The 16,185-nt window shown below is 38.2% G+C and overlaps 5 protein-coding genes and 1 pseudogene across 6 annotated transcripts; 4 read left to right on the top strand and 2 right to left on the bottom strand.

Annotated features, from left to right (window-relative positions):
* Positions 1-368, top strand: part of LOC104720840 — a 1,169-nt pseudogene extending 801 nt beyond the window's left edge.
* Positions 3,259-3,947, top strand: LOC104720839 (protein RADIALIS-like 1). Its single transcript, XM_010438738.2, has 2 exons — positions 3,259-3,629; positions 3,734-3,947. The coding sequence occupies exons 1-2, from the start codon at positions 3,352-3,354 to the stop codon at positions 3,756-3,758; spliced, it is 303 nt and encodes a 100-aa protein (XP_010437040.1). The 5' UTR covers positions 3,259-3,351; the 3' UTR covers positions 3,759-3,947.
* On the top strand, positions 4,378-6,077 carry LOC104720838 (F-box/kelch-repeat protein At4g39240-like). The gene is made up of 2 exons (XM_010438737.2): positions 4,378-5,579; positions 5,806-6,077. The coding sequence occupies exon 1, from the start codon at positions 4,421-4,423 to the stop codon at positions 5,546-5,548; it is 1,128 nt and encodes a 375-aa protein (XP_010437039.1). The 5' UTR covers positions 4,378-4,420; the 3' UTR covers positions 5,549-5,579; positions 5,806-6,077.
* LOC104720837 (isoflavone reductase homolog) lies at positions 8,291-9,973 on the top strand. The gene is made up of 5 exons (XM_010438736.2): positions 8,291-8,648; positions 8,756-8,890; positions 8,998-9,235; positions 9,355-9,558; positions 9,649-9,973. The coding sequence occupies exons 1-5, from the start codon at positions 8,466-8,468 to the stop codon at positions 9,813-9,815; spliced, it is 927 nt and encodes a 308-aa protein (XP_010437038.1). The 5' UTR covers positions 8,291-8,465; the 3' UTR covers positions 9,816-9,973.
* Positions 10,069-12,062, bottom strand: LOC104720836 (protein RER1A). Its single transcript, XM_010438734.2, has 4 exons — positions 11,918-12,062; positions 11,074-11,445; positions 10,637-10,817; positions 10,069-10,423 (listed from the first exon to the last, which is right to left on the bottom strand). The coding sequence occupies exons 2-4, from the start codon at positions 11,424-11,426 to the stop codon at positions 10,370-10,372; spliced, it is 588 nt and encodes a 195-aa protein (XP_010437036.1). The 5' UTR covers positions 11,427-11,445; positions 11,918-12,062; the 3' UTR covers positions 10,069-10,369.
* LOC104720835 (glucose-1-phosphate adenylyltransferase large subunit 3, chloroplastic-like) lies at positions 12,369-16,158 on the bottom strand. Of its 2 annotated transcripts, none has more exons than XM_010438732.2 (15): positions 15,912-16,158; positions 15,089-15,317; positions 14,893-15,015; positions 14,622-14,792; positions 14,434-14,526; positions 14,247-14,330; positions 14,102-14,157; positions 13,901-13,994; positions 13,643-13,828; positions 13,481-13,561; positions 13,305-13,391; positions 13,106-13,210; positions 12,894-13,000; positions 12,749-12,809; positions 12,369-12,613 (listed from the first exon to the last, which is right to left on the bottom strand). In XM_010438732.2, the coding sequence occupies exons 2-15, from the start codon at positions 15,305-15,307 to the stop codon at positions 12,512-12,514; spliced, it is 1,569 nt and encodes a 522-aa protein (XP_010437034.1). In that variant the 5' UTR covers positions 15,308-15,317; positions 15,912-16,158; the 3' UTR covers positions 12,369-12,511. The 2 variants fall into 2 exon arrangements, with proteins under 2 accessions (XP_010437034.1, XP_010437035.1); XM_010438733.2 differs by having other exon boundaries at positions 14,893-15,006.

Raw genomic sequence — 16,185 nt, 5'->3', positions numbered from 1 at the left:
GGATCTGGCGGAGGCGGCGGTGGCCGAGGTGGATACGGTGGTGGTGGTCGCCGTGAAGGTGGCGGCGGTTACGGAGGAGGTGATGGTGGCTACGGAGGAAGCGGTGGCGGCGGCTGGTAATCCAAGATAGTGTGGTTTGGTGCTGCTCTGTGTTTGGTTTAGATTTGGTTCTGTGTCACCTCGTTGGGTTGGTTTGATTCTGGGTCGTTTGGTTTACTTTTTTGATGAAAACATATCGTTTAAGAAGTCGTCTTTGTCTTGAATGAGTTGTTAATTCGCTTGTTGTTCACTAAAATTATAAGTTTCCCCTAAACCCAGACTTGACATTTTTCATTCCGATCATAAATAATTTACTTGTTGACTATCAATTTGACAGTATGGAGCTATCAGCAGCTTAAGCTTTTATTTATATATTGATCGGAGAACGTTGGTTGCACGATTTCAATATTGCGCCGATACAAAATAATGATTGCTTAGATTGGGATTAACATAAAGAAAAGATATATTCCACGAATATTCTCTTTCCTTTCGTCATCATTTGGACCGTGAAAAGTATCTTTAATTATTTGGTCATCCCTATATATACTTTTCTACATTTCCAAAGTGGAAAGTAATGATTACGTCCCAAAAGAATTTCCAAATATCTCTATTGACAAAATGTGTGGAGGCTTATCGAATGTTTACAATCTACATTTACATAACTATCGAGGCCTTTTTTGGCTGCCATATTTCATATAACTCAAGAAGCCGGAAAAAAACCCGTCTGTCCCATAACATTATTACATGGATTTACAAGAGCTGGCAGCTAAGAGTAAGTCAATTTATGTCCCCAGTGCTTATATTCTGAAGCGACCGTAAATTGGTGACCCTTATGCTTAGTGGTTAAAATGCCTATGGACATTTGGTTACAATTTACACAGATTGCTTCTTATACCAACTCAAAGATACTGATCAGAGAGAAACTTGATTGCTCTTGAATAATGTAGTCACACAACTTCATACTTGAGGCGCCTCTGATCGAGTGGCCAAAGGTACAAATTAGAATCATCTGTTGACGTAAAACTGAGTAAGCTTTGCGGCGGCTGTCTCAAATGCAAAAGATGAACATGATTTGAACCTGCAACAGAGTGACAAATGAAGAAACCAATTCATTGATGCCGCACTGAGAACGACAAGCCAACTCCAAGGTCTTTACAGATTAACGGTCTACAGTCTTTGAGGTAGCCATTGTAATCATCTCGCATCAAAACGTAGTTCACAAACAAGAATCCCAACATGTTATGATCAAAGATTACCAAAAGAAGAAGATTTCTGCTTCTTTGTCTCTGCATTTTTGCTCCTACAACTGCATTAAAAAAATTGTAGTTGATCCTCTATAGTAAACCCATAGAATCAGTATTAGTTGAACCAAGTGTACAAGGGAACCAAAGATTACATCAGGATCGGATTTAGTTCGTCAAGTTGCAAAAGGAGCAACCACTAGGTGAGGAATATAGTATAACCCCTTTAATTCCTTTCTCTTTCCTACATATTCTTGAAAAGCTATTGTGATCATTTACGCCAATCATCGCGAGCTAGGCAACGTGTTTCATCATAAATGGCCGGTACTTTTCATTATAACAAATGCAACTTGAGGCTGTGGACATGGAATAAAATCCACCAAATCTTACGCAATGTAAACTCTTCATGTCACAAAAGTAAGATGCAGATTGCAGAGTATCCATATTGTGTAAAAAACAACCATTTTAAACATTTTTCTTCTTCTACGTTAATACCTCAGGTGTTTACCCAAAGCTGAAAGTCAGATAGGGATGTTCTACCATTTTAACACCTAGGGGAAAGCAAAATATATACTGTGAATGCCTACTTGCAGAATCCTATAGCAACTAGCAGCCATATATCTCTGGAATATATTGTTTTACCAGTCTCATGATTAATATATTCTTTGTTCTGGTCTGCACTTTCTTATAAAGTAGTTTATTCCCTATCCCAAAACCATGGCAGTTTCTTAAGTTCTCAGAACAGCCATATCTAGCAAGGAATAAAACCTAAACCTTGTGGTAAAATTTGTACCACAACAAATGGAAATATCTGGTATGGGCATATATTGGTGTACATCAAAGAAATAGACTAAAATGTAAGCATGATAAAGAATATATACGTTCATGCATTATACCGTGTTAGTTTGTACCATTTATGGAATTTTATAGTTTGGGATTTCTGATAACTAACCTGACATGATTTATGATTGAAGAGACAAGTCTGGTCTTCTATCTCCCATAATACTTTGAAAACGCCCGGTGTTTCCAATAGACCAAATGAAAATATTAGTCTCAGGAAATAATTTATCTGCACATCCAATGCCTGGTATTCTTACTTAGCAGGTGCACAACTGATCATCAAAAAGAAGTGATAGGTACAACAGTTAACGACTAAAATGCAATCAGAGTCACAAATCTTTGACATGAAGAACCTACAGAAATTTCAATATGCACCAAGAAAAGTAATCGGCTAACCAATTGAGGACCAAAATGCAAATAGTAATATAGATGACCAAGAAAAGCATGGTAGCCAAACTTCAAGAGTTGACCTTTTCTACATCATTGTACGGAGAAGTGTATCTGCTGTAACTAGCTTGATATGGTGTTTAAGACAGAGTATCCCCTGAGGTCCAATCAACAAGAAAGTTTGATACCCCCCAACTTTCCTGCAAGGACTTTAATTCAAGAGAGAACCTTATAGCTAATGGTGAACCCATGAAAAGTTCCATCTCTTGTTTTGTGGATACAAGTTATCCTATCAAAATATCGAGAGAGTTGATGTCAGTAGATATTTTACTGTCTAGTCAATGTTTACCAGAATAATAGGAGATTTACTGTTCTAGGCCAGAGTTTTCCACAAATTAGATGAAAAGTTTCTAAGCTTAATCTAGAATTAAATGCGAGAGAACCTTCTCTGACGTAACTGCTCTCTAACTCAATCAAGAAGTCATGAACGTAAGTAATCACAGCAGTAAATACACATATAGGTGATATCTCATCTGCCAAGCATCATAAGCAAAATATGGAAGTAAATAAACTTAGAACCAAATATTAGTGATAAGTTAGGATCTTTAGATACTCATCTCCACCATAAATTTGCAGATATTATCTTATTTCTCATTGGTCGATGATTCCTATGGAGACAAGGACTTAAAATTCTCTTCATTTTCTGCAAGATATTTGCAACAACTGGCACTACCTAAACTCACCTTATATATAGGATGCGTAATGCAACATCTGTACTCATATCATCTCATCCTCTTGACTTGTAATCTCTTCACACTTAAAAATCTCTATCAAACCAGTCACAATGGCATCAAGCTCAATGTCTTCTCACAGCTCTGGATCGTGGACCGCTAAGCAGAACAAAGCCTTTGAGCAGGCTCTAGCTACCTACGACCAGGACACTCCTAACCGTTGGCAAAATGTAGCCAAAGTAGTGGGTGGAAAAACAACAGAAGAGGTAAAAAGACACTATGAACTCCTGGTGCAAGATATAAACAACATAGAGAACGGTCATGTCCCATTCCCAAACTACAGGACTAGTGGTGGCTGCACCAATGGCAGGCTGAATCAGGAGGAGAAAAGGTATGGATCGGATAAAAAAACAATTCAAAGAAAGCTATCATTTTTAATAATATATACTCTAATTACCATAATTCAATTCAAATTCATTTTTTTCTGATATGCAGGATGAGAAACATGAGACTGCAGTGAATCAAAAACCATTGAGATTGAGAATAAAAGAGGATACACCGTTCCGATTTTTCTCTTTCAACCATGTCAATGACGAATCAATGTTTATATATATATATATATTCCTATTTCCTATGTAATGTTACTCCCAAAAGCTTAACGCTAACTTCGAGGAATCTATATCCTCCTTCGAATCCCCAATTTTAACAATTGAAGCAGCTGTATTAAGTAAGGTTCTTTACTTTGTAATGAAAAAAAAAAAAAGAAAAATAGTTTCTTTGTAATGAAAAGACCATCATCATCATCATGAATCATTGTTGTATTAGTATTAATAACTATAGCGTAAAAAACATACCTCCACAAATCTGCCATTACTAATCGCGAGCTTTTGAATTAGCTGCTAAATCCAATCCAGGAACCGTTCTACTTACTAGGGTTTATGAATTGGTGATTTTTATTAAACGAAAACCCAGACATGGCGGGAAAGTTTGATGCTTGCGAAGAAGATAGATAGCCCTTTAATAGAATTTAATTTGCACATTGAGGCCTCTATAGGAATATAGTGGGCCTAAGCCCATTTGGGTATTTGTTTTGACAATTAGCCCATTTGGGTGATTTAAAGATAAGGAAACGGGAAAATTATCGTTTGCTCTCTCGCGATTGACATTTCCAGAGCGGCGGTTATGCCTCTTTCCGCCGCGAGTTCGAGTTACGTAAGCTCAATCGCCGAAGAACCACCGCGAAAGAAACAGCTTGTTTCGGCGCCGCCCTCGTCGTCTTCTCTGCTACTACTTCCAGATGAAATCATTCTGAACTGCTTAGCCCGCTTGCCGAGATGTTACTACCCGGTGATTTCACTCGTCTGCAAGACCTTCAGGCGTCTCATCGCTTCGCCGGAGATCTACGTCGATCGGTCTGCACTTGGATGCACTGAACGCGTTCTCTATGTGGCTCTCAGATCTCACGCTACAGAGACTCCTCGATGGTACACTCTCAATTTCAAACCTTTCGGAAATGATTCGATTAGCCATATGAGATTAGTTCCGATTCCGTCGTTCCCGTCGGTTCCTTGCTGGGGGATGTCTATGGTCGCTCTTGATTCTGAGATTTACGTCCTCGGTGGATGCATCGATGACGAATTGGTCTCCACTGGGTTTGTCGTTCACTGTCCATCCAATACGTGTCGCTACCTCCCTAGCATGAAGCAGGCGCGTGGCTGCGCCGCCGTGGGTATTGTCGGCGGGAAACTCTATGTGATCGGGGGTTGTGACCCTCTGTCTTTGAATTGGGTGGAGGCTTTTGACCTCAAGACTCAAACTTGGGAGACTGTTTCTGGTGTTCGTAATGTGAACGTTCACGACTTAACCATAAGAAGCTTTGTGATTGATGATAAGATATACATCATGGATAGGAAGAATAGCTTTGTTTATGATCCTAAAGAAGGTAGTTTGGAGAGTGATGAGTTGCTTGACACACAATGGAGTGTGGGCTCTTGCGTCATTGATGGCAGGGTCTACACTTTTGGTAGCAAGAATAAAATATGGGTCTTTGATCCAGTTGCCAGGGTTTGGGGTCGCTTGAAGGGTCTCGATGGTCTTCCTGACAAGCGTGATGGTTCTAGAATGTCCAATCTTGATGGGAACCTTGCTATTATATTTAACCTTAACAAGGGTTCATCTGAAATTTTGTGCACAGAGATCAGTTTGGAAAAGAGAGGAGGAAAGATTTGGGGGACGGTCCTGTGGTCTAATACTGTAATGACGTTGAAAACTCCTTCCACCATTGTACGATGTCTAGCTGTAACTGTTTGATAACCCCATCCCCATGAGAGAGGTTGTAAAGGTATGCTTCAGACTCCAATGTCCTCTAGGCTTTGTGATGAATGTATGATTGATGCTTTTTCTTGCATGTCTTGTAACAATAGCATTCAGATATCTATACCAATATCTTGCTTAGATGAGTTTGCAGAATTCATATATTAAGTTTGAGAGGCGAGTTTGTAAAATATGTCAAGTGTGATAGTATTATTGACATGCGCGTTCTTAAATCATGTTCTTCTATGTTGCAGCTTCAAGCTTGAAATCTGTAAATGTACCGGGGCAGCTTGGTCTGATTAAGATGAAAGCACATACATACAAGGCTTTATTGGATGTTGGAATCCAGAAATATAGATATCTTATTGATCTTTGTGCTAAATGCGAGTACTTTTGCAAGTTATTTGTCTCGTTTGTTTGTTGTAAGACTCTTTATGTACAATAGCATACTGTATGATTAATAGCTACTATGTTATCTGTTGTTTAATCAAGTGTTTGAATATCGAGGTTGGGAAACAGTTTACAATATATTGGTACACCATGTACAAACGTCTTCGGAGATCTTTTAGATTGTGTACCAATTTCTTGATGTGTAAAGGTAAAGCTTTAGAAAAAGATTCCCTCAGAGTTTGGTGCTTTCATTGTTCTACCCACTCACCCAAGTGTTGATCTATTGTTAAATCTCATTGAAGGTTTCATCGTTTTCCAGTTGGCGTAATTGGAAACACAAGAGCAGCAGCTAACTAAACCAAAACTAGCGGTTTTAAAAGGGGATGCTAGAATGTATCGTACCATGACAAAGTTGATTTACAAAGAAACCTGATGTGATGTTAAACAAGAAAAACGAACGACATGACTATCTTCAAACCCAGCTGGAAAAAGAACATTATAGTCTTTTACTTGGACACTGTCGTCTGAAGAGGCAATTGACTCTCGACTCTAGGGCTGGGCAAAATAACCGATAACCAAATAACCGACCGAAACCGAACCGAAAAAAACCAAACCGAACCGAACCGAAATTTTTCAAATACCCGAATGGTTAGTAAAAATCTATATCCAAACTAACCGAAACCGAACCGAACCGAACCGACAATTAAATGGTTAACCGAAATATCCGAAAACCTAGAAGATATCAAATATTATATACTTAATATTATGCAAAACTATAAAATAAACTTAAAATATAAATTATTTCTAGATTTAAAACAATTAAATATTTTAAATAATCAATATATGTAAATGTTATTATTTTGAATTTACAAAGTTAAATACTATTTTGTAAAATTGAATCAATATTTTTCCCTTTTTTGTATTTTTGTTATTGTATATTTGGTTAATTTTGGTTATATTCGGTTAGTTTTGGTTATATTTGGTTTATTTGGTTAATGTTAATATAATTTATGTTAGTTATGGTTATTTATTTAAATAACCAAACCGAAACCGAACCGAAAGAAACCGAACCGAACCGAACCGAAATTTCAAAAATATCCAAATGGTTACTATATTACTATATCCAAAATAACCGAAACCGAATACAACCGAACCGAAACCGAATGGTTAACCGAATGCCCAGGCCTACTCGACTCCCTTAGCCTCCTCAGCTTGCTTCTCTGCGACAGCCTTTGATAATCCAAACATCTGAAATCAAACAACCCGCAGGAGTTTAAGTTAGGGAAGTTATAGGGGAGACAGATGATCAGCAAATGAAGCTGCAACCAAAACCTTCTATAGCAAATGTACATGTCTGACACACAACTAGCTGCGATAACTACTAAACAGAAAACAAGATACTAGGCCAAATCCATGCCAATTTCTGAAAAGCTATATAATAAGAACCTTGCTGATGGTTTTTTGGAAACAGGTCTTGTGTTCAGCCATTGAGGCATGTATGAACTCATCAATGTGATCTTTCACGTCCTCAAAGAAAGTGGCATCATCTTTCACCTTCCTCCTACATGAAGTCATGGCCGGTTTCGGAGTTTGATTATTCTGGGTCTCCATAGTGTTTTGTACCTGCATATAAACAAAATTGAACCCAAGTAAAACACAGAACACTAGAAGGAAGAAGCATCTCTGGATGGGAACTACAAAATAAGACCAAATTCCACAATAAAATAAGCCCACCAAGTTAGTCGATCAAATGCCAAACAGAAACGAAGAACCCTAAAACAAGGATTCCAACCCAAATGGGTCAAACTTATATATGTCCGGCGCTAAACAAACAAAATCGAACAGATGTTTCCTTCAATTCCTAAACATCCCTTTTTTATATATATATATTTTCTCCAAACTACAAGCAAGGAAAGAAATCGAAGAACAAGAAGAGCTTCAAGATTCGCTATTTTACCTTCTCTGCGAGATATTTCACAATTCTTCTCCTTAAACGAGAAGAGTCGACGATGTATGTATAGGCGGTTCTAGAGTTTTGTCGACTACAGCGAAGATCACGCTCGCTATATCCTTGCAGAACAAGTGGAGGGTACAAAACGCATCGTTTGTACGATTAAGAAATGGGCTTCAAAAAGGGCCCAACCAAAAAGCTATTGTTACTGCAACTTTTAAGACAAAGAAAGTTGCGTTGTCGAAGCCGCCAGTTTCACCAACCAAACCCAACAACAAACAAAAACACTCGCATGCAAATTTTGACTGAAAAAGTAGCTCACGCGTCGACTATAGGGGTACTATTGTCATTTCCAAAAGCCTCTTTACTCTGTCTTTTTGTTCTTTTCAAGTGCTTGAAATTACAAAAGTGGGAAGTGGAGAAGCTAACGGGTACAAAAGAAACAGTCCGCAAATTTGGGATCAACAATCTCTGAATCTCATTCCGTTGTTACGCGCCACCGTGCTCTCTTTTTTGGTCTATGCACCTTTCTTTCCCCGGCGAAATCTGAGTTTACATTAACCTAAACAAAAAATGGCGAGTAAAAGCAAAATCTTGTTCATCGGAGGAACGGGTTACATCGGGAAATACATAGTGGAAGCGAGCGCGAGATCTGGCCACCCAACCCTAGTCCTCGTTCGAAACTCGACGCTCACCAGCCCTTCACGTGCGATCACCATCGAGAATTTCAAGAAACTCGGCGTTCAGTTTCTCCTCGTTCGTATCTCTCACTCTCTCTCTTAACGCTTTTTGGTTTAATGATGATTTCCTATTAATTACTTTCATGGTTTCATGATTATGTTTTTGTAAATAAAATTGGATAGGGAGATCTCGACGATCATACGAGTCTCGTTAACTCGATAAAGCAAGCGGATGTGGTCATCTCTACGGTTGGACACTCCCTATTGGGACATCAGTACAAGATCATCTCTGCCATTAAAGAAGCCGGTAACGTTAAGGTAACCAATACTTGTGAGACCAAATGCATTGGTTCTTAGAGTTGAGTAACAATTTGATTGACTCTGCTATTGTACCCACTCCAACTTTTCACATCTGTCTTGAACAGAGATTCTTTCCCTCGGAGTTTGGAAACGATGTAGACCGTGTTTACACTGTCGACCCAGCCAAGTCCGCTTATGCCACAAAGGCAAAACTCCGGCGAGCAATTGAGGCCGAAGGAATCCCATACACTTATGTCTCTTGCAACTTCTTCGCTGGCTACTTCCTCCCAACTCTAGCACAGCCAGGTGCTACTTCTGCTCCACGGGATAAGGTCATCGTTTTAGGTGATGGAAACCCCAAAGGTTAGACGACAACACTTTGTTTTCTTTATTACAAAATCAGAGGAATATCTTACCTTCTGCTCCATCCTCCTTCTAGTTACTCCCTTCTTGTCTTTTTGATTTGTGGTGATGTTTTGCAGCTGTGTTCAACAAGGAGGAAGACATCGGGACTTACACAATCAATGCCGTAGATGATCCAAGAACCTTGAACAAGATCTTATATGTTAGGCCCCCAATGAACACCTACTCATTCAACGATCTTGTCTCGCTTTGGGAGAACAAGATTGGCAAAACACTTGAAAGAATCTACGTTCCAGAAGAACAAATCCTCAAACAGATCATAGGTTTTTATCCAATACCTTTCTTCTTCTTCTTCATCTTCCAACTTTGTTTAGCTATGTCCATTGATGGGTTTAGTGTTTTTGTCGTTGCAGAAGCTTCACCTCCACTAAACGTGATGCTATCCCTTTGTCACTGCGTTTTCGTGAAAGGAGGACACACAAGCTTTGAAATCGAACCTTCTTTTGGAGTAGAAGCTTCTGAGCTTTACCCTCATGTCAAATACACTACTGTTGATGAATTCCTCAACCAGTATGTCTAAAGCTTAATGCTTAACTACAGACACTCCCTGTCTCTCCACAATTTTTAATTTTGGGTCTTAAATAATTGTCCATTAACCTGTCTGTTTCTCCAGTTAATCGATACGAAATGGTTTATTTCGAATGTACGGCTTCAGAACCGGTTTAATAATTAGAAATCTCTGTGAGTGCAAGTTTAGTCGTAAAACTTGTTGTCCACTACTAGTATTGCATCATCGTTAAAAAGCTGTTGTCAATTATATAACATCTGACAAATTTAGCAAGTTATGCAAGTTTAGTCCAATGGTCTACAACACGGTCCAAGCATAGCCGAAGTATTCCAGTTTGGGGCCTAATTAGTAAAGCAACAAATTATGTAGTACCCATGGATAAACTAACTAACACGAACAAATTTAATTCCCATCCTGTTTTTTTTTTTTTTTTTTCCTGCCTCTAATTCTTCCTTATAGCTGCATAGTTTTGTCAATGTAAAATAGTCCAAAACGATTTTCATAAACAGTTTTCTTTTCTTTTTTGCGAAGACAAAAGGTGGCTAATGGTCAGCAAACTGGTCAGATCAATCCGCACGTGAGCCGCTGCTGCTGCTGCTGCTGCTGCGTCCACCATATTTCTGCCAAACAAACCAACAATTATTACTAAAACAAAACAGAGACTTTTTGGAAGTAGCATACTATCTCAAAGCCTATATAACATATGAATGTGGATAAGTTGAAGTAGCTATAAAAATTTCAATTGAAAAATGTAACATGCATGAGTAAACACAAATGGAGGAATTAATTTGTAATTCATTCAAAACAGCAATCAATTAAAAGTTTTTTATTACCTGTTTGCCTAAGCTGAAAGGGATGTACTTGTATTTAATCATGTGGGCGATCTGGCGTCTCATGGTGAGAACAAATAGAACGATCCAATAGCACAGCAGAATTGGCCAAAAGACGGGAACATCAAACACCGAGAAGAATGTCATGAGGAAAGCTATGCAGAAAGCCTTTGTCATGGAGTACCTGAGACCACAAATACAAGCAGGTAGCTAACCTTCATGAGCTAAAACGCAATGGTATCTTATGTTTTTCTTTTTCTAAACTCAATCTTTCTAAAGTATACAACCCATATTCTGATGTTGTAACTGTATAGAATGCAACATGTATTTAGCTTACTGCTAATATATTTAGTGATTCTAGATCTACCATGATCAGTTGTGAGAGCCTCAAACATACTAGAATGTAAAGTGCATATAAGACAAGTAGACATGGGAATTACCAGAATTTGAACTCGGGGAGACGACGAATAAAAGGCTTGAACTCATCAGAACCTCTGGTAGGGAGAGTAGGGCCATCAGAGACACCACCGGCCTCAGGATCAACAAGAGGGGACAAGAAGCCGATAAGCAGATTGAGAAGGTAGATACCAAGACCATAGGCAATGATGTAGAAACCCTGAATGTAGTAAACCCTGAGACAGTAGATAAGAGCGACTACAAGAGTTCCAATCCACCTGTAAGTTGCATGAGGAGTAGTCTTGTCAAGATAGTGCTGATAAATCCTCCAAGCCTCATGTGCTCGCTGTTGAACAGGCGTGGCCACTGAACCACTATCACCTCCGCTTTCATCCATCTTATGTGATATTTAAAACCTAGAGGACAAACAAAACAGTTGGTTGGTCACAAATTCACACTTTGTATATTACAACTTCAATTGTTTCTTTCCTCATCACCGAAACAAAGCACAATGAAATCAATCTACTGAGAAAAGGCCTACGAGTGTTCGTTAGTTTCAGCAACTTATCTACGCAAATGTTTTTCCCCAGAAACGAAGATCTGCACGAAATCGTCTCTAAACACAACCTCAAGAGTGGGGAAAAGAAAACTTAAACCTAAGAAACGTAATCTGAAGCTAAATAATAAAGAACAACAACTGTTTATCAGCTTAATCGATCTCAGCAGGATAATCAAAACCGACTGAAATGATTCCTTTAACTAGCTGAAGAAATGCTAAAATCAGATCTGAAAAAAACTCAATCGCTGAAAACGACGATCTAAACAGGGAAAGATTCTCAGATCATTGATTAGAAACTTGCGAGAAATCAAAAGGATCGAAGCACTTACGGAAGGGCGAGAGTAATGATGATGGCTGTGGTGACCCAAAAGAGGAGCAGATCTGACGAAAGACGCAACACACCAAAATTAATAAGCAAGAAGATGAAGAAGGAAAGGGATTATTGATCTGCGTTTCTTTTTTTCTTTTTTTTTTAATTTGTTTCCTTTTCCTCGTCGTTTCTTTTTTAATATATTTATAAATCAGTACACCGGTAAAGTCTATTCTATTTGATCTGACCCCTAACTGTTTTCTATATCCATTTAACCCCTAAACATTTACGCAAAAATCACCGACAAGAGTAACTAAATTTCGATTTAACCCCAAATATTTCGTCAAAGTTAATTTAAACCCTTGACTAAGAAATTACCATATAGAGAGATAGAGCTTTACTGATTGACAGACAACAAAGGAGATAAGATAAATTTATTTATTTTATATATATATATATAACGACGAGAATAATCAAAGGTGAGATCACTCTTATTGGTAAAGTTTAATCTTTTGCTTCTATAAGATCTTTTTTACTAATTTACATGACAAAATCACAAAAGTGTCTTTCTTTTTTCACACTACACGGCGGTCCGGTCCTGAGATTGTTTCATTCATATGACAGTCCCGTCTTTAATAGTGGCCTTTTCCACAACCACAGTGATACCAGATCGAATGTAGAATCCTTCTTCTGGCCTATCAGCTTCTTTGACATCCTGGAATACAAATCAGTTAAAACCGTTCACGTTAAGAATGTTGAATCTCTCAAAAGAGTCTTCTTGATCTTCACTGATCTTAAAGAGAGAAATACACACACATAAAAAGAATCAAGAATGGTGAAGAAGATATACATCTTTGTTCAAGATCATCACGTTTTTCCCAATCTTTGCGTTCTTGTCAATGATGCATTTCCTTCAATGTAATCAAAGATATCATCAGGGTTTATGAATCAAAACTGCGATCTTTTATGTTTTGAGGTTTTTTTAGGTTTGTTACCTGATCTTTGTATCTCGGCCAATGCCAACTGGCACATTTCCTTCCGCGAGTAGAGACGCTATCTCAGATTCGGTTTGGTAACTATCCGCTCCTAGCATTAGAGTATCCTGCAAAAGAAGATACAAAAAAAAAAAAAACAGACTCAGTATATTCAACACGATAATAGAGTGTCCTTGGAGCTCGGTCCTATTTTGATTGAGGGGGATTCACACCTGAAGCTCAACACCATACTCCAGACGTGACCTTTCACCAATGATGGAACGTTGGACGCTGCATTCTCCCAAGAAACATCCGTGTGAGATTATCGAATTCACAATCTGCAAAAAACCATCAAGTGGATCATATACCAGTTAGTGTATTAAGAGTCGAGATTTAGAAGAAGGTTTCCACGTATAGAGAGAGATGTTTTACGCGGCATTTCTCGGTTTTGGTGGGTGGTAGAAACCGAGGAGAAGTGTAGAAAGGCGTATTCTGATCGTAAAACTCAAACTTGGGATGCTGCATAAATGAAGAACAATAGTTGGGAGATTGGATCCATAGATAAAACCAAAAGTTAGAAACATCTTTGAGTATTTTATCACACTAACCTCCTCGACAAGAGCAAGATTAGCTTCGTAGAAACTCTTTATAGTTCCGATATCTTCCCAATAGTCTTTGTAGATGTATCCCTAAAGAAGACAATTTGACTCAATCGTTTGCGATAAAACTCATGAAATTCTTTTAAAAGAGAAAAAGCAATTTTCTTTTACTTGGACATTGTGATCTCTTATAGCTGCAGGAATGATTTCAGATCCAAAGTCATTGGAACTTGGATACCGCCATGTCAGAAGCTTTAGCAAAGCTTCGGTTTTGAAGCAATAAACTCCCATTGATGCAATGTATGGAGATTCTGCAGCTTCTTGATGAGAAAGTCCAAGCATAGTTGTATCGGTTTGCTGCATTCACAGGAAAACATTTGTTTTATCAATAATTTGTAAACTGTTAAGTTTAAGTGAAGTAAACTGTACCATTGATTTCAGATCAGCGCCAGTTGGTTTCTCATCGAAATGGACTACACGCCCACTTCGATCAATATTCACTAGTCCATAATCCGATGCACGGCTGAATTTTACAAAAACCAGATTTATAATCAAGTTAAAAATGGTTAAGAACTTAAAACCAAGATCATACAAAGGCGCACATCATATATAGAGCTAAAAGAAACTAACCTCTCATCTACTGGCGCGCATGAAAGAGTAATATCCGCTTTACTATCGACATGGTACTGTCCAATGCATAGTGTTTAGAGTTATTTAGTGGAACTAGCTTGAAACTATCAAACTATTAAGAGGAATGTGTTTATTATTATGTTACCTGAACAAAGTCCATGTAATTCATTCTATATAGATGATCTCCAGACAATATGATAATATTCTCAATGTTCCTGTTCTTAGCCTCCTATAATAACAAGCATCAGCAGATTCAGACCATGTTCAAGAATCATAAAGGAACCGCCTTAATATCTGATAAATTTAGTGAAATGATCATAAGTTATTCATACCTCAAACACCCATAGAAATTTTCTGACAGCATCAGCTGTTCCTTGAAACCACTTTTTCCCAGCTTCACCGGGAGTTTGTGTAGCAGCCAGAACCTGTTTCAATAAGATTTTGCATTTTTTTTTTTTTGTTTCATCGAATCCAGGGAACCGACAAATTTTTGAAAGAAACCATATTGTTATATATGTACCTCAACGAAACCATCTCCAAAGTTGATGCCATTGCCAAAATAAGTACGAGCCAAATGGCGATTGAGGGAAGCCGAGTTAAACTGAGTCAGCACAAAAATCTTGTTTATGCAACTGTTAATGCAATTACTCATTGGGATATCGATCATCCTATAGCATCCACCCACAGGAACCTACAAATAATGTTTTCACAAGAATCAGAAAACATAAGGCTTCCTGTTTACACAACAAACATCATCTTTCTCAAAACCGTTTCGATCAAGAATCACTCACAGCCGGTGTTGCTGCTCGCTTGGTAAGAGGGAAGAGTTTAGCTCCATCGCCTCCTCCTAGAATGATTGCAGCCACATTCTTTGGATCTGCTCTTTTTCTCTCAAACATAGAAGGCTGTACTTTCTGATAAACAAAATCACTAAAACAAGTTCCTCAGAAATAAGATGTTTTGATAACTCCAGATCATTTAACTTACCAAAGCCTCTTTAGCATTCTTTGAAGTAGCAATGGCGTAAGCAACACCGGGCCTCAACTTTCGATTTCCCAACTTCTTGGAACCCAAATCAGAAGAAAAAGGTTTCAAGAGGCTTCCTTTGATCTTCTCACCCCAAAATTTGTTCTCTACATTCTTGAAACTGTCTTCTTTGGCCAAGGCAGTGTTTGTCCCCAAGCCAAAGTTGCAACAAGAATCCATACTTTTTAAGCTGGAAAAAGACAGAACAGAATCGTAAAGCTCGTTAGTAAAAACTAGATGATATATATATATATATATGTGAAGTGAAGTACGATTTGTGAGTGTGTCCGTCCAATAAAGAAATTATCAGAAAGTAGGAAACTTTGACGACACAGTCGATTCAAACACAGATATTTAAGAAGGAGGTTCTCAGAATTTGATGGAATCAAGACAAAACCTCTAACTCTTGTAAGTTACCAAGATATACTGTATCTTCAAGAAATCAAAGGAATAAACTTTACGCAGGGAACATATCTCTCAAAATCATTAGAAAAAGAAGAAGAGAGTTACCAAAAACAAATTAAAAAAGATTCTCATTTATAAACATGAAACGAACAAGTATTGGATCATAAATGAGTTTGAACCAGATAGAAAAGTTCAATCCTTCCTAATCAATATTAAGATATTTCAGATCATCGAATGACAGTGAAATGTAAGATTCCAAGAGAACGGAAACTGAAGAAAATAAAGCAAAATCGTCCAAAGGTGAATACTTTAAAATGCTTAGAAGCTAAAAGAACACACACACACACACACAGAGGATCGAATAAATGAGAGAAGTCACCGAGAAGTAGTAGGGTCCTTCTAGCTCGCTCGTATACTCTGCTTTTGTTTAATGTCGTTTTGAAATCGAAGGAGGATTTCAATCAAACTTGTAAAATAGGCAATTGGTCTTCTTCCCTTCTGAATTGGTCCCGAGTAAGTTATAAAAATACTAGAATTTCAGAAGAGATCATGTGAAATTTTACCAACAAAGCCATAGGTGTCTGTCTGACAAGGACCGTCACTGAACCAAAACGGACGACTCTGGTTTCTCCCCCCCCCCCCCCCCCCCCCCC

Source organism: Camelina sativa, chromosome 11 (assembly GCF_000633955.1).
Source record: "Camelina sativa cultivar DH55 chromosome 11, Cs, whole genome shotgun sequence".
Lineage (NCBI taxonomy): Eukaryota > Viridiplantae > Streptophyta > Magnoliopsida > Brassicales > Brassicaceae > Camelina > Camelina sativa.
The sequence above is the reverse complement of the archived record's forward strand: the minus strand, read 5'-3'. Positions and strand labels throughout refer to the sequence as shown.